The sequence below is a fragment of the Carcharhinus amblyrhynchos genome, chromosome 17 (assembly GCF_965287045.1).
Source record: "Carcharhinus amblyrhynchos chromosome 17, sCarAmb.v2.hapA, whole genome shotgun sequence".
Taxonomy (NCBI): Eukaryota; Metazoa; Chordata; class Chondrichthyes; order Carcharhiniformes; family Carcharhinidae; genus Carcharhinus; species Carcharhinus amblyrhynchos.
In genome coordinates, this window is record NC_137340.1 from 51,284,736 (window position 1) to 51,308,206 (window position 23,471).

The 23,471-nt window shown below is 46.4% G+C and overlaps 1 protein-coding gene across 1 annotated transcript in view; it reads left to right on the forward strand.

Annotated features, from left to right (window-relative positions):
- The window catches only part of LOC145354508 (zinc finger matrin-type protein 4-like), a 400,098-nt gene that overhangs the window by 127,811 nt on the left and 248,816 nt on the right, over positions 1–23,471 (forward strand). Inside the window, exon 4 of the mRNA XM_080205937.1 lies at positions 20,357–20,516. Coding sequence (XP_080062063.1) covers positions 20,357–20,516 — 160 coding nt within the window. The remainder of the gene's footprint in view (positions 1–20,356; positions 20,517–23,471) is intronic.

The window sequence follows — 23,471 nt, forward strand, 5'->3', positions numbered from 1 at the left end:
TCAACCTTGTTTTACGTTCGGGCTGTTCCCCCTTTTTTGGGGGGCTGCCCCTTTTAATTTATCCTTAAGTTAGTTAGAGTTCGTTTACTTGTTGGATATGCAAAAGAGGTACCTGCGAAGCCCTAATTGATGGTTAAATCAGGGAGCCTCATGCTCCCTATTTAAAGCAGGTGTATCAGGCTCCCAGCCTGCATTCAGCAGGGAGCAACTGGAGAGCTGGCTATGTACAGATGTATAGTGTAAATAAAGTAATTTGGTGACAGGACTTTCGCCTCCGTGGAGTTATTACACCAATCTTAGCTCTGATTGGGAGTATGCATTTCTGCCCCTATTTTGACCTCCTTGTGTTCAGCAGCAGAGGTTGCAAAGTCCCCCGGACCTTCCCAACTCAATGGATACAAGGGCTGGGATTTCCATGTGCTTCATGGTAGTGGAGGCACTCCATTGGCCATAGCAGGATCTTCTGATCCCGTCTCTGCCAACGGGATTTCCTGTTCAATGCGCCCCTCCCCCCCCCCCCCCCCCCCCAACCTGCCCTGGTGCTGGAAAACCTGGAGGCAAGGAGTTTGCCATTGGCAGGACTGGAAGATCCCACCAGTGGGAATGGCTGGAAAATCCCAACCACAGGCTTTATCAAATACTGAGACAGGTTCATCTATTGTCTTCAATCTCCAATTCAGTTCACTCAATACCATTTGACACACTTTTCAATTTGGTTCTTTTTAAAAATAGTTGTCTGTATATGTACGCACTTTGCGTTAGAATCATAGAATCCCTACAGTGCAAAAGGAGGCTATTCAGCCCATCGAGCACTAACCCCACCCAGGCCCTATCCCTGTAACCCCAGACATTTACCCCGTTAATCCCTTTTAGCTGCACATCCCAGGACACTATAAGCATGGCCAATCAACTTAACCGCATATCTTTTGGATAGTGGGAGGAAACCGGAGCACTCGGAGGAAACCCACGCAGACACGGGCAGAACGTGCAAACTCCACACCGTGACCCCAGCTGGGAATCGAACCCGGATCCCTGGTGCTGTGAGGCATCTGTGCTAACTACTGTGCCACCCTTAGAATCCCTCTTTCCCAAATTTGTCCCATCAAAGAGTTCCAAAATGTAATCAATGATTCCAGTATTCATTGCCATTTTTACATTGCTGTCCTACAATGAACAGAGGAGATCCTTCCTACTCCACTCCCTCCGTTGTACTGCGGGAGAAATTGCACTAAGAAGCTTGTCAGTTTATCCTTCCCTCAACACTCACCTACAGTGCCCCGTTCCTGCAATTCTATTTGTCTGTTTTCATTTTAACCACCTCGCTGTCCTGTTTCCCAAAAGCTCCGAACAAGCCCTCTGTACACCTCTTCTCCCCACTGCATCCTGAACGGCTTGTGATCAGAAACCACTTGGTGGCCTCTGCTTCTGTCTCCTCACCTCTCTCAGCCTCCCCTTCCACTTCAGGTTGAAGCTGGGCACCCTTCATTGCCAAAAATAGATCTGCGTATTTACCCAGCTTTTGATCATATCTCTCAGAAGCACCTCGAGGCACATTACATGCAATCGATTACTTTGAAGTGTCTGTAATTATGTAAAGTGTGTCTTCATAATCACTGCTATTTGATTTATCTAATCTCTCACAATCCTTTCAATTCGCCCTGCAGTCTCCAACACATCAGACAGACTTCTTCATGTAAAACAAGACACAAGAGCAAACCTGAGAGCTGTAACTGTGATTCTTCTTGCTTGATGCAGTTAATTGGCGGGTGTGGCTCAGCGGGGAACACTCTTGTTTTTGACTCATTAAGGTTCTGGGTTAAATTCTCACTCCTCAGTTTAAGCATGTGTTGGAGATTGGAATTCCAGTACACCGATGCTTCTAATTTCTCAGAGACTAAGGAAATCTGGCATGTCCACTACGACTCTCACCAACATTTACAGATGCATCATAGAAAGCATTCTTTCTGCTTGTATCACAGCTTGGTATGGGCTCCTGCTCTGCCCAAAACCACAAGGAACTATGAAAGGTTGTGAATGTAGCCCATTCCATCACACAAACCAGCCTCCCATCCATTGACTCTGTCTACACTTCCCACTGCCTCGGAAAAGCAACCAGCATAATTAACATAAGAACATAAGAAATAGGAGCAGGAGTAGGCCATCCAGCCCTTCGAGCCTGCCCCGCCATTCAATAAGATCATGGCTGACCTGTCGTGGCTCAGTTCCACTTTCCCGCCCTCTCCCCATAACCCTTAATCCCCTCCCTTATCAAAAACCCATCAACCCGCGTCTTAAAAATATTCAGCGAGGCAGCCTCCACCACTTCAACGGGCAGAGAATTCCAGAGATTCGCCACCCTTTGAGTGAAGAAGTTCCTCCTCAACTCCGTTCTAAACCGCCCCCCCTTTATCTTGAGGCTGTGCCCCCTAGTCCTACTGTCTTTTTTGAGCGGGAAGAGTCTCTCCACCTCTATCCTATCCATCCCATTCATCATCTTATACGTCTCAATGAGATCTCCCCTCATTCTTCTAAACTCTAACGAGTACAAGCCTAGTTTATTCAGCCTCTCCTCATAGCTCAACCCCCTCAACTCCGGTATCAGCCTAGTAAACCTCCTCTGCACTCCCTCCAAGGGCAAAATATCTTTGCGCAGGTGCGGCGCCCAAAACTGCACACAGTACTCCAGCTGCGGCCTCACCAATGCCCTATACAGCTGCAGCAAGACCTCCCTACTTTTATATTCAATCCCCCTCGCTATGAAGGCCAGCATCCCATTTGCCTTCCTGACCACCTGCTGCACCTGCAAGCTGGGTTTTTGCGACTCATGCACAAGGACCCCGAGGTCCCTCTGCACCGTCGCCTGCTGCAGTTTTTCGCCACGTAAGTAATAGTCCTTCCTACCATTCTTCCTACCAAAGTGGACCACCTCGCACTTGCCAACATTAAATTCCATTTGCCATTTCCTGGCCCATTTGCCCAGCCTATCTAGATCCTTCTGCAGACTCTCCACACCCTCCGCACAATTTGCCGTTCCCCCAATCTTGGTGTCATCAGCAAATTTCGACACCCTACACTCGGTTCCCTCCTCCAGATCATCTATATAAATGGTAAATAGCTGAGGCCCCAGCACCGACCCCTGGGGCACTCCACTAGTCACCAACCGCCAATCCGAATAGCACCCGTTGACCCCCACTCTCTGCCTCCTATTTGACAACCAATCCTCTATCCACGCTAACACCCTACCCCCAACTCCATGTCCCTCGACCTTCTGCAATAACCTCTTGTGAGGTACTTTGTCAAACGCTTTCTGAAAATCCAGAAAGACCACATCCACCGGCTCCACGCACCCCGAACATTCTCTCTTCTACTTTCTTCCTTCGGGAAAAAGATACAAAAGTCTGAGGTCACATACCAACCAACTCAAAACCAGCTTTTTCCCTGCTGCTGTCAGACTTTTGAATGGACCTACTTCGCATTAAGTTGATCTTTCTCTACACCCTAGCTATGACTGTAACACTACATTCTGCACTTTCTCGTTTCCTTCTCTATGAATGACATGCTCTGTCTGTATAGCACACAAGAAACAATACTTTTCACTGTATGTTAGTACATGTGATAATAATAAATCAAATCAACTGCACTGATGGAGGCACTTTATTTTGAGACTCGATGTTCAAATGAGACAATGTCTGCCCAACATGGGTGGCACAGTGGTTAGCACTGCTGCCTCACAGTGCCAGGGTTTGATTCCCAGCTTGGGTTACTATCTGTGTGGAGTCTGCACGTTCTCCCCGTGTCTATGTGGGTTTCCTCCAAGTGCTCCAGTTTCCTCCCACAGTCTGAAAGATGCACTGGTTAGGGTGCAATGGCCATGCTAAATTCTCCCTCAGTGTACCCGAACAGGTGCCAGAGTGTGGCGACTAGGGGATTTTCACAGTAACTTCATTGCAGCGTTAATGTAAGCCCAGTTGTGACACTAATAAATAACCTTTAAAACTCGAGCCCACAGAACTATTTCGAAGAACAGCAGAGATTATTCCCCCCGTCTCCTAGTCAATATTTATTTCTCAAGCAATATAATTAAAAGTAGATTATTGGATCATTTATCTCCTTGCTGCTGCTGGAAGCTTGCTGTGTTCAAATTGGCAATTGCATCATTTAACAGTGTCAACGTTCAAAAAGTGATTGTAAAGTTCTTTGGGATGTCCTGAGGTTGTGAAAGGAGACATCTCACTGCACACTCTTTCCCTTAAAGTATTAAAGGACAAAACTGCCCCAGAATTGATTCATCAAAGAATCTTAGAATCACTACATTGCAGAAGGAGGCCATTCAGCCCATCAAGTCTGCACCAACCACAATCCCACTCAGGCCCTATCCCCACAACTCCACACATTTACCCCACTAATCCCTTTAACCTTTCTCATTTTTTTTCCAAACCAGGACATTAAGGGTCAATTTAGCATGGCCAATCCCCCTAACCTGCACCTCTTTGGACTGTGGGGGGAAACCAGAGCAGTCCCAGGCAGACACGGGGAGAACATGCAGACTCTACACAGACAGAGACCCAAGCCAGGAATCGAACCTGGGTCCCCGGAGCTGTGAGACAGCAGTGCTAACCACTGTGCCACAGTGCCATCCTCTTTGATTTCTAGTGTGTTGGGGGTCAGTTGATTTCAGTCTGGGGGTTGGGAGGATGGTTTGGTTGGGGGGGCAGGGGGTTGGGGGGTTAGGGCTTGGGGGCAGCATTGGAGTGAGAGCGATAATGAATCTCATCTAAAAGAAGGGGACATTCATCCTGCTTCAGATTGCTATCCTGTGGCCCCAGAGGTAAATGTTTATCCGTAGGGTTTCCAATGAAAGCAAAATTGTCCTTGAGCTATTCACCCTCACAACTTGGCCTCTTGATTTGATTTATTATTGTCACATGTATTAGTACACAGTGAAAAGTATTGTTTCTTCCGCACTATGCAGACAAAGCATACCATTCATAGAGAAGGAAAGGAGAGAGTGCAGAATGTATTGTTACAGTCATAGCTAGAGTGTAGAGAAAGACCAACTTTGTGCGAGGTAGGCAGAGATTGAATTAAAACATTGTTAGAGAGTTTAAAAGAGTTGGAATAAAGTTTTAGAAGCATAGACCGAGAGTAAAAGATAGAATTAGAAGGTGTGCTGAGCACGGCTTGCAAAATGTCGCCTCGCTCCGGCGCCATTTGGAGAAACAAAAAGTGCACCCCGTGCAGTCACTCCAGCACCGACGCACAGTGGTAGCAGTGTGTAATTCTATCTAAGATGTACCGCAGGAGGCTCCTTCAAGAACTCCATCCAAATCCACAATCTCTACAGCCTGGAGGGACGCACAGGTTCATGGGAATGCCACCCTGTGCAGATTACCCTCCAAGCCACACACTGTTCTGACCATATCATTTCCCTTCAACATCACTGGGTCAAAATCCTGGAACTCCCTCCCTAACAGCGCAGGGGGTGTACCTACACCACAGCGACTGCAGCAGGTTCACAAAGGCAACTCACCACCATCTTCTCAAGGGGCAATTAGGGATGGGCACTCAATGCCGTCCGAGCCAGTGATGCTCACGTCCCATGAACAAGTAACGAAATAAATTGGCCGGGGATAATTCGGGTCCAGAGAGATCTCTTCTAACGTACTCAGTTGGACGCCAGTCCGACATCCCGGGAGCTTTCCCCGGAGTGGGCAGTGGAGTGGATCTTGCTTACAGAGTTGGGTAGCTGGTTAAATTTGTTAAGGCCCTACGTCTCCTCATCACATACCATCAGCTCAGTGACGCCTTGGAAGGAAAGGCTATGTCTCAAGCCCAAACTAATCAGCTGGAGAGATTTCCAGAGAGCCTTGGGTTATTTTCACCCAGGCCTTTATTCTGAGGTTCCCCCCCAGGTGGCGTTGCTGAGGCCCTGGAGCTCCATACCCTCGAATTGCTGCAGCATCAAGGACCACCCATTGTCCTTAACTGGATGTCAAGAGCAGAAGCAGCCAATTAGGAGCCACCTCCGGGACGATTGCTGAACTTGAGCTTCTAGTTGAACATAAGAACATAAGAAATAGGAGCAGGAGTAGGCCATCCAGCCCTTCAAGCCTGCCCCACCATTCAATAAGATCATGGCTGATCTGTCGCTGCTCAGTTCCACTTTCCCGCTTTCTCCCCATAACCCTTAATCCCCTCCCTTATCAAAAACCCATCAACCCGCGTCTTAAAAATATTTAGCGAGGCAGCCTCCACCACTTCAACGGAATTCCAGAGATTCACCACCCTTTGAGTGAAGAAGTTCCCCCTCAACTCCGTTCTAAACCGCCCCCCCTTTATCTTGAGGCTGTGCCCCCTAGTCCTACTGTCTTTTTTGAGCGGGAAGAGTATCTCCACCTCTATCCTATCCATCCCATTCATCATCTTATAAGTCTCAATGAGATCTCCCCTCATTCTTCTAAACTCTAACGAGTACAAGCCCAGTTTATTCAGCCTCTCCTCATAGCTCAACCCCCTCAACTCCGGTATCAGCCTAGTAAACCTCCTCTGCACTCCCTCCAAGGCCAAAATATCCTTGCGTAAGTGCGGCCACCAAAACTGCACACAGTACTCCAGCTGCGGCCTCACCAGTGCCCTGTACAGCTGCAGCAAGACCTCCCTACTTTTATATTCAATCCCCCTCGCTATGAAGGCCAGCATCCCATTCGCCTTCCTGACCACCTGCTGCACCTGCAAGCTGGGTTTTTGCGACTCATGCACAAGGACCCCGAGGTCCCTCTGCACCGTCGCCTGCTGCAGTTTTTCGCCCCGTAAGTAATAGTCCTTCCTACCATTATTCCTACCAAAGTGGACCACCTCACACTTGCTTTTTGCAAATTGATGCCAAAGTCAGAATTCTGAGGTCCACAGGAATATCCATTTCACTGAAACCACGAGAAGGTCAGACTTTGAATCTTGTTGAAAAATAAATCTCACAGTCCCATCCTAGATTGATCTCAAACCACCAACCTTTCAGTTAACGACCAAAAACATTGACTAATTATTCCACAGACATGGTCAGTTTTCTTTTTGGTTTTGAACTCAACATGCTCTCGATTGTTAGCTAGAACCCAGGATTACGGGTCTAATAACATAACCACTGCATTATTGCACCTTGTCAAACCTATGGACAGCACCGCGGCACAGTGGTCCTCACTGCTGCCTCAGCACCAGGGACCTGGGTTCAATTCTCAGCCTTGGTGACTACCTGTGTGGAGTTTGTACGTTCTCCGTGGATTTCCTCGGGGTGCTCTGGTTTCTTCCTGCTGTCCAAAATGTGCAAATTAGGTGGATTGGCCATGCTAAATTACCCCTTAGTGTTGAAAGATGTGTAAGATGGATTAGCCATGGTCTATTTGCCACGTAACCAGGATAGGGCCTGGGTTGGATGCTCTTCCAGAGGGTTGTTCTTTTCATTCATTCATGGGACATGGGCGTCACTGGCTGGCCAGCATTTGTTGCCCATCTCTAGTTGCCCTTGTTCTGAGGGCAATTGAGAGTCAAGCACATTGCTGTGGGTCTGGAGTCACTTGTAGGCCAGACCAGGTAAGGACGGCTGATTTCCTCCCCTAAAGAACATGCATGAACCAGATGGGTTTTTCTGACAATCGACAATGATCATCAGTAGATTCTTAATTTCAGATTTTTTTATAATGGGATTCAAATTCCACCACCTGCCATGGTGGGATTTGAACCCAAGTCCCCAGAACATTAGCTGAGTTTCTGGATTAGTAGCCTAGCGATAATACCACAAGGCCATCCCCAATGGTGGAGATTTGATGAGCCTGTTGACTCTAGGGAGTCAAAGGCTTCTATGGCTCTGGTGTTCTTGGGTACCTCCCATGCGAGTACCAACCAGACCAGACTCAGTTCAGCTTCCTCCAATAGACAAGCATTTGACCAACTTTTTATTAGATTTACTTTTCGACATTAGCTTTTTTACAATACCTTGGTCATTTCTTTGTGCAATAACAACCTCTCTTTTACCCATTTTTAGCTACACAATTTAAAACAATCGTTAAAGGAATTAACAACAATAGGATTGCAGTTTGTCTTTCACTATTCAGCCCAGAGATTAAAGTACAAAGCTGTAGATCGCGACAAGAGACTAACCCATTGAATTTGAAAGACTGGGCAAATAACGTTGTCCATAACTCTGTGATTTAACAGTGCAGCACAAAGCCTGCCAGTGTTTTTTTAGTGTTATTGTCCTGTTGGGGTCCCATGGAAACAGTGTCTGTCTGATGGTGAAGATTTTTGCTCCTGTATGTGAGAGACGGGTAGCAGGTGCATGTATTGAGCTAGTTTAAATTGGCGTCTCTTTAATTGATTCCAATGAAAGGTTCGTATCAATTTGGAATGAATAGTCGTTTGATGGTAAGGGACTTACTTGACTGTTGCTGGAAATAAAAAGACATTTTTCATCAAAGCTTTCGATCTTGCACTTATCAGGGCGATTTGATATTCTTGCGAAATGATGAGTGCAAGGCCAGAAACTTTGACAAAAGAAGTCTTTCTTTTTACAGCAGTTTGGAATGTGTCAGAGGACTGGAACACAGGGTGGTGGAAATAATTGCTTCAGCTCTGCAAAGCCCTTTTAGACCACGCTGTGCAACTATGAGCAGTTCAGCACACCACACCTCTGGAAAGATACCTCAGTATTGGAAGTCCAAAGTAGGCTGACAAGAATGATACCTGAATCTAAGAGTTAAGCTACAAGGAGCAAAGCTCCACACTTAGGTTGTATTCCCCGGAATATGGAGAGTTAAGGGGTGATTTGATTGAACTTTTCAAGATATTATGGTGGGCAGATAGATAGACACAGAGTGTGTATGTACAATCTTTCCGCCTCCCTGTGTGGAAGATCAGTGCAGTGAGCTGGGAAGATAGCGTGTAAGACTTTCGTGCCAGGCGCAGATCTGTCTCATTCTGAAAGCCAACATCCTGACCGTGATCTCCTAGTGAACAGGGCACTTGCGCAATGGCGCCCCAAGCAGTCTACAGCTGGCTTCACCAGTGAGCTTAGCCCCCCTACCCAACTACTGGTAAGAATCACACTTCTGCTCATAAAAAGTGACAAAGTGTCATAAAATTACATTTTTTAACTCACTCAAAAAACAGGTCCAAAACTCCCCCATTTTCTTGCTCTCTCAGCACTTTGAATATTTTTTGGGAAGGTCCCACCCACTGTTTCCATTGGCTGAGGAGTCCAGGGCAAGGGGCACGGAATAAAAATTGGAGCTAGACTTTTCAGAGTGAAATTCGCACCAAATTCTTGCTGCTGTTTAGGCTGGTAGGATCTTACAGTCCCCCCAGTGGTGTAGCCCAGACATGGGTTCCCCAGCAGCGAGGGATGCGTTCACCCAAAGACTCCAATGACAACGGTAGGACCATAAGATCCCGCCAGTACACGCGGCACACCGAACCCTCGCTACTGTGAAACACGCCATGGAGATAGAGGAAAATCCCATCTCAGAAACACTTCCATCAACACAGGGTGATAGACCTTCTACCACTAATGACAATGTCTGATCAGTTATTAATTTAAAATCTGAGATTGGTAGATTTTTGATATCCAAAGATATCAAGGCTCGCGGGGCAAATGTGGCCAAGTGGTGTTAGATCAACTATAATCGCATTGAGTAGTGGCCCAAAGGGGCCAATAAGATGGAATTGTCTGTCTCCTGGAGGTGATGGCCTAGAGGTATTATCATTAGATTATTAATCCAGAAACTCACTTAATGTTCTGGGAACACGGGTTCAAATCCCGCCACAGCAGATGGTAGAATTTGAATTCAGTAAAAAGAAATCTGGAATTAAGAATCTACTGATGACCATGAAACCATTGTCAGCAAAACCCGTCTGATTCACTAATGTCCTTGAGGGAAGGAAATCTGCCGTCCTTACCTGGTCTGGCCTACATGTGACTCCAGAGCCACAATGTGGTTGACTTTCAGCTGCCCTCAGGCAACTAAGGATGGGCAATAAATGCTGACCAGCCAGTGACACCCATGTCCCACGAATTAATAAAATAAATTTCAGTGTGCGTGTGTATACCACCAAACAAATAGTCAGGGCAGGAGGAGCAAATGCTCTGACACACAATAAAGATTTCTCACACTGAAAAGAAACATTGATTTTCTTCATTTAAAATAAAACACAACACACAGTTGGCAGACCAACACATTAGAGTTTTAACTTACCCATCTGAAACGGACATCCTACCTGGCCTTTGTACAAATGAAAGCCTTCTTTGTAAGTGGCAGGCACCTTTCGCACTGTTTGGTACTTGGAAGAATATCATTTGAAATTGAAATGGATCCAATGCCCCAGTTATCGATTTAAAATAAAGCACATCAGGAGGTCCTCCGTCAGACTTAGACTGAAACCTAGAACAAAGCTGGGTCTCATCAAATTATTGTGCCTGTTGTCCATCTGCGTGTATGATATAAAAAGCCAACCAGGTCAGCAATATAAGGCTGGGATGTGCTGTAGGGTCCTGCAAGCTCAATAATCATGCTGCAGAGAGGACACATCCCTCTTTCGTTGCTTATTGGGTCGGTGAAGTGGAAGGGGGGGGGTGCAGTGTCACTATGCTCGGTTTGAGATTGGGTTAGAATATAAAGAACATAAACAGGCCATTCAGCCCAAGCAGTCTGTCCTAGTAGTTTCCACCTGGGATTCCATCTATACCATCTCAGCAGACCTTCCCATTCAGCTATTTGTCTCAACTACTCCCTGTGCAAGGAAGTTTCACATTCTAATCGCTCTACACCTCATGAAGTTATTTATTAGGGGATTTATTAATTTCTATCTTGTATTTATGTCTCCTAGTGTTTGATTCTCCCACGAGTATAGCCATGCCTGTAATGACCTCAGTGAGGCCCATGAGGTGGGCCTCTTGGAGTATGAGCTCCTTGATTGAGGCAATGATTGCCCATCCGATCAGGGAGTCCCATCTGTGTGTATATATTGAGGAATGTCAGGACGACTGACACTGCGGATTCTGACTCTGTACCTGAGGCACTGTTAGCAATGTGGTGGACTCGCAATTGCATTCTAAACAAGGGCAACTGGGAGTGGGCAACAAATGTTGGCCAGCCAGCTGCGCCCATGTCCCATGAATGAATAAAAAGATCAATTTTGTAAATCAAGGGAATCTGGTGAAGGGACATTATCTGTGTCAGCTCTGAGGAGTTATTTCAATTGCCCCTCTACACTCTCCAACCTATTCATGATTTTAACTCTCTCTATCTAGTCTCTTCTAACTCTTCTCTTCTTAAAAGGGGAAACCCTAACACCTTCATTCCCTCCCTGTAACTAGAATCTCTCATTCTCTTCCCATCCCTGTAAACCTGATTTTTGTGCTTTCTCCACTGTTTCTGTGTCTTTTTTATATTATGGAGACTGGAGCTGTACTCACAGTATCTGCATCCAATGTGTTGTCTGAATAGAGTCCTGTACAAGTTTAATGTAACTGCACTACTTTTGAATTCTATACCCCCAGGAACAAATCCCAAAGCTTGGTTAGCATCTTAATTACTTTGTTGACCTGTGATACTGTTTTTAATAATTGATCACCGATGTTGAGACAGCTCTTCTACTCCTTTCAGTTCTCAATCGCGAAACTGTCTGGGAGGATAGTGGAAGCAGGTTCAATGAAGGGAATCAGCGAAATACATGAAAAGGTGAAACTAGACGGGGCAGAAGGGGAGACTGACTGGGTGGCACAGTGGTTAGCACTGCTGCCTCACAGCGCCAGGGACCCGGGTTCGATTCCCGGCTCACTGTCTGTGCAGAGGCTGCACATTCTCCCCGTGTCTGCCTGGGTTTCCTCTGGCTGCTCCAGTTTCCTCCCACAGTCCAAAGATGTGTGGGTTAGGTGGATTGGTCATGCTAAATTGACCCTTGTGTCAGGGGGATTAGCAGGGTAATTGTGTGGGGGTTACAGGAATAAGGTCTGGGTGGGATTGTGGTCTGTATAGACTCGGTGGGCCCACTTCTGTACTCTAGGGATTCTGTGAAAGAATTGTCATGGGCATGATGGGCTGAATGGCCTCCTGCTATGCAGCATGACTTGATGAGCCAGATTGTTATTCTGACTCGATGGATTGTTTGAATGAGTCAAAATCTGGTCCTAAGGTTTCAGTTTACCATCCGTACCAATCTCAAGAACACCGCAGTCACATTGGAAAATATACAGGCTGGGCAGCTATTTGGCAAATGAACTTGAACCTGTCTTTGTACACTTGTCTCGAGCTACAAAGCCAAGAATCCCATTTACTTTCCATCCACCCACACCAACGAGCTTGCTTTGATATCTCTTTGAACAAACAGCATCTCTGGCTAGGCACTGATCCCTCAGTACTGCATTGGCAATGCCCGCTGTGGTGAGGAGTTTGAATGTTTGACAGGGTTTTGGGCTATTCCTGCTGTGAAGATGGTCTGGAAGAACTGTATGGTTTCCTAAGTTATACTGGACAACTTGGAGAACCTGTGTTAAAATCTGCTTCCAACCCCACCCCAAGCACCACATCCCCAATCCATCACAATCCCATTCCCATTCCCCACCTTCTCACCAAGTCCTGGAATGTAACTTGAATCCACAATGTGTTAGCAGGGAGGTGAACGCCCGACCCTGAGCCACTGTAGCATTGACACCAGGAGACAGTTTCACGCAGAGTGCAAATCCAACAAATAAAAAGTAGAATCACAGAATTGTCACAGTGCCAAAGGAGGTTAATTAGTTTATTGAGCCCATTCTGGTTCTCTACAAGAGCAGTTTAACATGTTCCACTCTCCTGTCCTTCCCCGAGAGCCCGGGAAATGTTTTCCCTCCATGTGACCCAATTTCCTTTGGAAAGCAGCACTCGAATCAGCCTCCACCACACTCTCAGAGAGTACATTCCAGATCCTAACCACTCGCTGTGTGAATCTGTCTCCACCACACTTTCAGACAGTGCATTCCAGATCCTAACCACTAGCTGTGTGAATCTGTCTCCACCACACTTTCAGACAGTGCATTCCAGATCCTAACCACTCGCTGTGTGAATCTACCTCCACCACACTCTCAAAGTACGTTCCAGATCCTAACCACTCATTGTTTGAATCTGTCTCCACCACACTCTCAGACAGTACATTCCAGATCCTAACCATACACTGTGTAAAAAGGTTTTTCTCTTGTCTCCTTTAGTTCATTTCAAATACAAGTCCTTTGCCAGTGGGGCCAGTTTCTCTTTTCAAGTTGATGCCTGTCTGCTTTTTAACAACCTCAATCAAATCTCTTCTCATCGTTCTCTAAGGCAACAAATAAGAGCTTCCCCAGTCTACCCACGTAACTGAAGTCTCTTGTTCCTGGAACCATTCTCAGAAACCTTTCTGTCCCATTCTCTACATATAGACAAATATCGAAGTGTATGGATGTTGCTTCAATGACTTTCTGCAAACATTAGTTAGCTCCACACGCCTGCAGTAGAATAACATTCTGCATGCAGCTTGCTGTTTTCCATTGGATGAAAACAAATTACTGGAGATGCTGGAACCTGAAACCAAAAGAGAAAATGCTGGAAAATCTCTGCAGCTCTGGGAGTATCTGTAAGGAGAGAAAAGAACTGACGTTTCGAGTCCAAATGACCCTTTGTCAAAGCTAAAAGGCACAGATATCTCCCACTTTCTATGCATTTTGGCTTTGACATCGAAACGTCAGCTCTTTTCTTTCCTTACAAATACTGCCAGACCTGCTGAGATTTTGGTTGCTGTTTTCCATTGTTCTAGTGGTTGCGAGCTAGAGCTAGGCTTTGGCGTGGTCAGAATGACACTAGTGGTCCAGTTAACTGTTTCACTCGATACAGTGCTTGCTTCTGTGGGTTTAAATAGTGAGCTGTGTGTGTGTGTCAAAAAATATCAGGGTTAATATTTGAGAATCCTCACAATGTGCACATTGGTTGGACATGTTTAGTCAGACATTTGGCGAAAAGATCTATCATCATGTTTAACAGACTCCAAATTGTTAGAAACTCAAAGAGATGGAATTTCTGCTCTCCTGAAAGAAGAGGTCAAAAAAAAGAACGTGCATTTATGTAGCACCATTCAGGACTGATACCAATCAGCCATGATCTAATTCATAGAATTCCTCCTATCCAGGAGGAGGGCATTTGGCCCATCGAGTTCGCACCTACTCTCTAACAGAGCACCTTATCCAGGCCCGCCTCCCCACACACCTATCCCTGTAACCCCACACATTTAACATGGCTAATCCCCCTAGCCTAAACATCTTTGGACTCCAAAGGGCAATTTAACATGGCCAATCCAGCTATCTTTGGAATGTGGGAGGAAACCAGGTCAACCAGAGGAAATCCACACAGACACAGGGAGAACATGCAGGCTCCGCACAGAAGGTGATCTAAGCTGGGAATCGAACCCAGGTCCCTGGCGCTGTGAGACAGCAGCGCTAACGCTCTGTGCCACTGTGCGTGGCAGAACAGGCTCAAGCTGAATGAGCCACCAATATTTCAATAAGCACTCACCAAAAAGTTCTCTACTTCCAACTGTGTGTGTGTGACAGGGTGCACTCACAGTGAGATAAAAGGGGAGGTTGTTCCATAATGCAGAAAAAAAAAGCCATGTTATTTATAAAGGAACCATGGAAGGAAATGTAACCTGTTCAGTAAATTTGCATTCGCACTTGTTCCCGCTGTGAGATTTGTGTGTCTCTGCATACGTTATGCACTTTGTATCATGCCAATGCATCAAAGCGCATCCCTCAGATCTGCATCGACTCAGGAGCTGCTGATGATATTCTGATCAGACTTCCAGCTGTCAAACACGGATCATTATGTTTGCTCAGGATCTTGGGAGTGTGGAACCTCAGCGGTAACTTCTGCCGAGTGCACATATTATTGACAGAGCTTTGCGTGCTGCTCTGTCTGCCTCCAGTGCTGCTGCGTCTCAGTGCAGCAAAACCAGTGACTGGAAAAAGGCAGACGGGACAAGGGGTGTAGGGGAAATATGCAGCTCTACGGTGTGACAGCCCCAACCAGCGTTCCCATTTCCATTCACCCTTGCGAGATTCCTCTTGGTCAAACCACTTCCCATTCAAAGAACAAAGAATAAAAAAATTACAGCACAGGAACAGGCCCTTCGACCCTCCAAGTCTGCACCGACCATGCTGCCCAACTGAACTAAAACCTCCTACCCTTCCAGGGACCATATCCCTCTATTCCCATCCTATTTATGTATTTGTCCAGACACCCCTTAAAAGTCACTATCGTATCTGCTTCCACTACCTCCCCCAGCTGTGAGTATTGGGCACTCACCACCCTCTCTGTAAAATATTTACCACGTACATCTCCTTTAAAACTTGCCCCTCACACCTTAAACCTGTGTCCCCTAGTAATTGACTCTTCCACCCTGGGAAAAAGCTTCTGATTATCCATTCTGCCCATGCCTCTCATAGTCTTGTAGACTTCAATTAGGTCTCCCTTCAACCTCTGTCGCTCCAGTGAGAATAAACCAAGTTTCCCCAACCTCTCCTCATAGCTAATGCCCTCCATACCAGGCAACATCCTGGTAAATCTTTTCTGTACCCTCTCCAAAGCCTCCACATCCTTCTGATAGTGTGGCGACCAGAATTGAACACTATATTCCAAGCGCAGCCTAATTAATGTTCTATAAAGCTGCAACATGACCAGCCATCATCGAAAAGACTAACTAGAATTTCTCTCCTGATTTTCCGGACAGCCTAGAGACTTTACCCGTGTGTGTTTGAAGTGTTGGCGTCGTTGTATCATAGGGAAAACTGCAACCAATTTGTGCACAGCAAGCTCCCATAAACACCAGTGTTTAATGACCAGATAATCTGTATTACAGATGTTGGCTGAGGGCTAAATATTGGCCAGGACGTGAATTCTGTATGGCTTGTTATAAATTACTACAAAGTTAACATAAATTCCACAGTGCAATGGGACTAGGGGAGTACGGTGGGTAAAATCTCTTCCCATTTTATCCCAGTGTGGAATTTCCGATTGATCTGACCTCTTTTCATGGAATCAGAGAATTGTTGCAGTGCAGAAGGAGGCCATTTGACCCATCGTGTCTCCACTGGCTCTCCAAATGAGCATCATGACTTAGTACCGTTCCCCTACCTTTTCCCCAATACCCCTGCACATTGTTTCTATTCAAGTAATCATCTAATGCCGTCTTGAATGCCTGGATTGGACCTGTCTCCAGCACATTTCCAGGCAGTGCATTCCAGACTCGCTGTGTGAAAAAGATTTTCCTCACATCGCATTTGCTTCTTTTGCAAATCACTTTAAATCTGTGTCCTCTCATTCGCAATCCTTCTACAAGCGGGAACGGTTTTTTCCTATATACTCTGTCCAATTCCCTCATGATTTTGAGCATCTCTATCAAATCTCCTCTTCGCCTTCTCCTCTCCAAGGAGAACAGTCCCAACCTCTCCAATCTTCCCTCATGACTGAAGTTTCATTTCCCTTTCTCTCAATCTTTTCCATCTCTTCACAATCAGATTGTACAGAATCTCCATGATCAACTGTTTGTCGTTGACTGCTGTTGTGTAGACCCTTGATAGGATGGATCAGATTCTGATCCCTTTCATTGGTTTAGAATACAACCCCAATCAGCCGAACACTTCCCTATTCATTGTCATCAAAGAAAATCGCAATGGATTCAACAAACCAAGATGCTGCACCTCAGACTCTCAGTTTGCAGGGCACTGTGGGCCAGCAGGGATGGCATGGTGGCACAGTGGTTAGCACTGCTGCCTGACAGCGCCAGGGACCCAGGTTCGATTCCCGACTTTGGGTCACTGTCCGTGTGGAGTCTGCACATTCTCCCCGTGTCTGCGTAGGTTTCCTCCGGGTGCTCCGGTTTCCTCCCACATTCTGAAAGACGTGCTGGTTAGGTGCAGTGATTCGAACAGCTGCAGGAATGTAGTGACTCGGGGAATTTCACAGTAACTTCATTGCAGTGTTAATGTAAGCCTGACTTATGACGAATAAATATACTTTACCGTGTGGTTTGTATCTGGCATTCACTAGTTGTGGGCAGCATGGTGACACAGTAGTTAGCACTGCTGCCTTAAAGTGCAAGGGACCTGGATTTGATTCCCGGCTTAGGTCACTGTCTATGCGAAGTCTGCGCATCCTCCCCGTGTCTGTGTGGGTTTCCTCCAGGCGCTCCGGTTTCTTCCCACTGATCGAAAGACGTGCTGGCTAGGTGCATTCACCATGCTAAATTCTCCCTCATTGTATTGAACTGACACCGGAGTGTGGCAACTAGGGAATTTTCATAGTAACTTTACTAGGATGCTACTGGAACTTAATGGATTGAGTTATAAGGAGAGGCCAGATAGACTGGAACTTTCTTCCCTGGAGCATAGGAGATTTAAGGGTGAACTTATCAAGGTCTATAAAATAATGAGGAACATAGATAAGGTAGATAGTCAACATCTTTTCCCAAAGGTAAGGGAGTCTAAAACTAGAGGGCATAGGTTTAAGGTTAGAGAGGAGAGATAGAAAAGGGTCCAGAGGGGCAATAGTTTCATTCAGAGGGTGATGAGTGTCTGGAACAAGCTGCCACAGGTAGTAGTAGAGGCAGGTACAATTTTGTTTTTTAAAAATCGTTTAGACAGTTACATGGATAAGATGGGTTTAGAGGGATATGAGCCAAATGTGGGCAACCGGGACGAGCTTAGTGGTAAAAACTGGGCAGCGTGGACAAGTTGGGCCAAAGGGCCTGTTTCCATGCTGTAAACCTGTATGACTCTGACTCTATGACTTCATTGCAGCATTAATGTAAGCCTACTTGTGTCACTAATAAATAAACTTCAAATACAACCAGGACGCCCTTTCTTATCATTACCATGTGCTAATATCCTGTGATTAGATTGACAGAGTTTACAGCACAGAAACAGGCCATTCAGCCCTAATGGTCCATGCTGGTTTTGAGGTTCCATGTTATCCTCCTCTTCACTTCACCCTATCTTCACAACCTTCTATTTTTTTCTCCCTCAAGTGTTTATCCAGCACCTTCCCTTAAATCTGCATGTTCTATTTACTGCAACTGCTCCGTGTTGTAGTGAGTCTCACATTCTCACTACCGTCTGGATATAACTGTGACACTGATTTTTTTGAAGAACTCCATGATTTAATGTTGTGCTGTCTATCAGTTGCTGCTAATATGTGAATCTAAGGAGGGAGGTGTTGCTTAGAGCTCGGAACATAACAATCCTGTGACTGTTTCACTCCAAGAGTGTTCCTGAAGGTGCTGGACAAATGATGATCCATTCGATTGCATATAGTGCATTGTGTAAGTTTCAAATGTCTGCAGTGGCTCAGTGGGCAACTCTGCTGCCTCAAGTAACAAGGTTGTGGGTTCATCGTCCACTCCAGTGCAGTACAGAATAGGAGCAGGAGTAGGCAATTTGGCCTCTCGAGTCTGCTCTGCCACTCAGTAAGATTCTCCCTGTGTCTGCGTGGGTTTCCTCAGGATGCTCCGGTTTCCTCCCACACTCCAAAGGTGTGCTGGCTAGGCGGATTGGCATGCTAAATTGCCCATTAGTGCCAGGGGGATTAGCAAGGTCAATATATGGGGTTACAGGGATTGGGCCCAGTTGGGATCATTGTCAGTGCAGGCTCGATGGGCCAAATGGCCTCCTACTGCATTGTAGAGATTCTATGATTCTAAGATCATGGCTGGTCTGAGTAAAGTTTATTTATCAGTCACAAGTAGAGTTACATTAACACCGTAATGAAGTTACTGTGAAATTCCCCTAGTCATCACAGTCCAGCACCAGTTCGGGTCAATGTACCTAACCAACAGGTCTTTCAGAATGTGGACGGAAACTGGAGCACCTAGAGGAAACCCACGCAGACATGGGGAGAACGTGCAAACTCCACACAGACAGTGACCTGAGGCCAGAATTGAACCTGGGTCCCTGGAGCCATGGGACAACAGTGCGAACCACTGTGCCACTGTGCCGTCCTTCTGAGGCAGAGTTCCAAAGTCACACAACCCTCTGAGAGAAAAACATCCTCACCTCTGTGTGAAAAGGGCGACAACTCATTTTAAAACAGTGCCCCGTAGTTCTGGACCAGAGGGAACAGGGAGGTCAATAATTCATCCCATTACAGAGATGCCCAATCGTTCAAACATCCACTTCCTCTTTTCCCTTTGAAGTCAGATCATTCTCTGCTTGGCATGAGCTGAACCTAATAAAACAAATAATTCTGTGTGAGGATGGCAGCACTTGTGCTCAAGCTGCTTTTGGAGGTTGAGTGATTAAATGGGATAAGCTACACATGTGACATAAAGGTGTTTAGAAATTCATAAGAATAAGTCAAAGGACAGCCTGATGTAACTCCTGTAATGCCAGCTGTGGCTCCTCATTCCCAAAGCAGCACAAAGGACAAAGAAAAGAACAAAGAACGGTACAGCACAGGAACAGGCCCTTCGGCCCTCCAAGCCTGCGTCGTAACTAAATGCCCTATCTAAACTAAAACAAAATCTTCTGCCCTTATTCAGCCCCTAACCCTTAATTCGCTCCCTGCTCATAGAATCATAGAGGTTTACAGCATGGAAACAGGCCCTTCAGCCCAACTTGTCCATGCTGTCCTTTTTCTTTCTAAACCCCTAAGCTAGTTCCAATTGCCCGCATTTGGCCCATATCCGTCTATACCCATCGTACCCGTATAACTGTCTAACTGATTTTTTCAAAAGACAAAATTGTACCCGCCTCTACTACTGCCTGTGGCAGCTTGTTCTAGATATTCACCACCCTCTGTGTGAAAAAATTGCCCCCCGGACCCTTTTGTATCTCTCCCCTCTCACCTTAAGCTTCCCCTCTCTCACCTTGAATCTGTGCCCCCCTGTAATTGCCAGGGTGGATAGTCTGAGGCTTTTTCCCAGGGTGGACGTGTCAATTACAGGGGGGCACAGGTTCAAGCCGAGAGAGGGAAAGTTGAAGGGAAATGTGTGGGGGGAATTTTTCACGCAGAGAGCGGTGAGCGCCTGGAATGCGTTGCTGGAGGAGGGGGTGGAAGCAGACACATTAGCAACATTTAAAAGGCACCATTGGGTTCATGAATAGGGAGGGAATAGAGGGATAGGACCGAGTAAGGGCAGAAGGTTTTGTTTAAGCTTAGTTAGGGCATCACGTTCGGCGCAGGCTTGGAGGGCCCAAGAGCCTGTTCCTGTGCTGTACTGTTCTTTGTTCTTATAGAGGTATTTGGGGTAGATCTCTATTTTGATCCATTGGCTTTTAACCCTTCTCTCTCTTCCTCTCTCTCTATTCTCCCAGGACAGCGATGACGGAGAGGTGGATAAAAACAAATGCTGCACCCTCTGTAACATGTTCTTCACCTCCGCAATTGTAGCACAGTCTCATTATCAAGGGAAAACACACGCAAAGAGGATGAGACTGGTGCTGGGGGAGCCGCCTGCCCCTCCCAGGACAACAGGTAAGCTTCCTCTGGGACATCCTGACAGGGATCAGTTTGTGACTGGCTTCACAAAGATCACGGCTGTTTGGCCAAGTTTCTGCCTGCATTCCTCAATGCAAACCGGTTGTACCATTCCACACTCTCCTCACCATCATCACCAGCTTCCTCCCAGGCAGGGTTTGCTTGCTAACCCTGCGGGATTGTCCTGGGGTCTCCGGGGATGGATCAGGTCTCAGCCACGGCTCACTGTTGCTGCAGAGTCAGAGCATCGTGTGTTCAAATCCCTGCTCCAGAAACCTCGAGTGCAAAATCTAGACACTGCCAGTGCCAGTATCGGGGGAGTGCTGCACTGTCAGAGGTTCTGTCGACCAGCTGAAAGCCAGGGGAATGTCTGCTCTCTCTGTTGGATGTCAAACATTTCACACGTCCTGTTTTTTAGGAAGAGCAGGCGTGCCCTCCTTGGTGCTCAGACTAATATTTATCCCTCACCAACCTGCTAAGAACTACATGAGTGCTCCTTATGGTGCTCCCTTTTCCAGCATAGTATCACCACCACATCTTCCTTGTCCACCTGATAGAGCGGACAGCGCCCATAGAAAGATGGCCAAGTAGAGAAGCTGGGGTAGTGGTATTGTCAATGGACTAGTAATCCAGAGGTCCAGGCTAATTCTCTGGGGACACGGGTTCAAAGCCCACCAGAGCTGTTGTTTCTGGTGGCATAGTGGCACAGTGATTAGCATCGCGGCCTCACGGCGCCAGGGATGTGGGTTCGATTCCCGGCTTGGGTCACTGTCTGTGCGGAGAATGCACATTCTCCCCATGTCTGCGTGGGTTTCCTCCGGGTGCTCTGGTTTCCTCCCACAGTCCGTAGGAAGTGCTGGTTAAGTGCATTGGCCGTGCTAAATTCTCCCTCAGTGTACTCAGTGGACAGGCACCGGAGTGTGGGATTTTCACAGTAGCTTCACTGCAGTGTTAATGTAAGCCTACTTGTGACACTAATAAAAATAAATAACGTAGCTGGTGAAATTTGAAATTAATAAAAAGTTAGTCTCAATAATGACGACCACGAAACTATCTTTGGTGTAAAAATCCATCTGGTTCACTAATGCCCTTTAGGGAAGGAAACCTGCTGGTTTACCTGGTCTGGCCTATATGTGATCCAATGTGGCTGATTCCTAACTACCCTCTGAAGGGGCAATTAGGGAAGGGTAAAAATTGCCAGTGATGCCCACATTCCGTGAAATAATAAAGATTTTTAAATGAACCTCGGATCACTCACTCAGTAGCAAAATAGGTTGCTGGCGTAAATATAGTGGATCCCTGGAGTGAGATTTGAACCTACAACCTTCTGCTTCAAAAGCCAAGGTACTGCCCACTGAGCTGAACCTGGTACGCTATCTCATTGCTGTTAGTGAAAGCCTGCTGTGTGCACCTGCCACATTTCCTATTGTGTAACCGTGGCAACATTTGGCTACGAAAAACTTTTTTAAAATTCATTTGTGGGACATGGGTGTCGCTGGCTGGCCAGCATTTATTGCCCATTCCTAGTTGCCCCTTGAGAAGGTGGTGGTGAGCTGCCTCCTTGAATTGCTGCAGTCCGTGTGCTGTGGGTTGAACCACAGGGAGAGAATTCCAGGATTTTGACCCAGAGACTGTGAAGGAACGGCGATTTATTTCCAAGTCAGGATGGTGACTTGGAGGGGAACTTGCAGGTGGTGGTGTTCCATTTCTCTGTACTATAGCACAGGGCGTCGATGGGCTGAATAGTCTCACTGTGTGCTGTAGTGACTCTGTTTATTTGTGGGTGGAGAGAATAGGTTTTCCTAGTTGGCACAGACAGATGTTCTATTTTAATCCCTCTCCAAATGGAGGCCAGACTCTGTTATCTGAAGAGGTGCCATTAGGACGGTTTCCAGTACAGTAATGTTTCGGCGCAAGTGTGTTGAATCTAATTGCAAGCACTCTGCACTAATATACTGGAGGTTAATTTCATTGAGCACCGATTTAAATTAGTAAAACATCATTCTTAATGTTCACAGAGCCAGGGAGGCTAACCTTTGGGAAATCAAAACTGGAATCAGCGATGCGATCACTCAGCTGATTATTAAAAACGTGTTAATTACAATGTTCCAAAATTGCATTACTTGCCTCTGATTAAATGCTTCCCGTGCATTTGTCTCTGCACTTCTCGAATCCCTAAAGCAACCTCCTTTCATGATTTGTGTTTTTTTCAGTTTGAGAAGTCTTTACTCCTTCTATTTTTACAATCACCAGCTCCAGCCTCGTGTCTGAGACCAAACCAACCGATTCACAACATTGGTTTGTGCTTTCTTTTTACTTCATCCACTCACTGGACATGGGCATCATTGGCTGGGCTGGCATTTGTTGCCCATCCCTAATTGCCCCTTGAACTGAGTGGCTTGCTGGGCCATTTCAGAGAATCGTTAAGAATCAACCACATTGCTGTGGCTCTGGAGTCACATGTAGGCCAGACCAGGGTAAGGACGGCAGATTTCCTTCCCTAAAGGGACATGAGTGAACCAGATGGGTTTTTGCAACAGTTAATGAAGGATAGCTTCATGGTCACCATCCTTCTTCCCACACCTAATGGTGCACTAAAGCAGACTTTTGTCTGTTTGCATAGACAATAATTCCCAGAACAGGTCGCTGGTCTGTTGCCTTATATCTTGACGGACACCACTCCGCATCAAGTCTGGCTTACCAGGAGTCTCTCCCATTCTTACTGCCACCATGTTTGGAAGGATTTTTTTAAAATTACTTAAGTAGGCTTACATTAACACTGCAATGAAGTTACTGTGAGAATCTAATCGCCACACTCCAGCACCTGAGGGAGAATTTAGTATGGTCAATGCACCTAACCAGCACATCTTTCAGACTGTAGGAAGAAACTGGAGCACCTGGAGGAAACCCACACAGAAACCTGTGCATAGCCAGCCCGAGAATCACACCCGG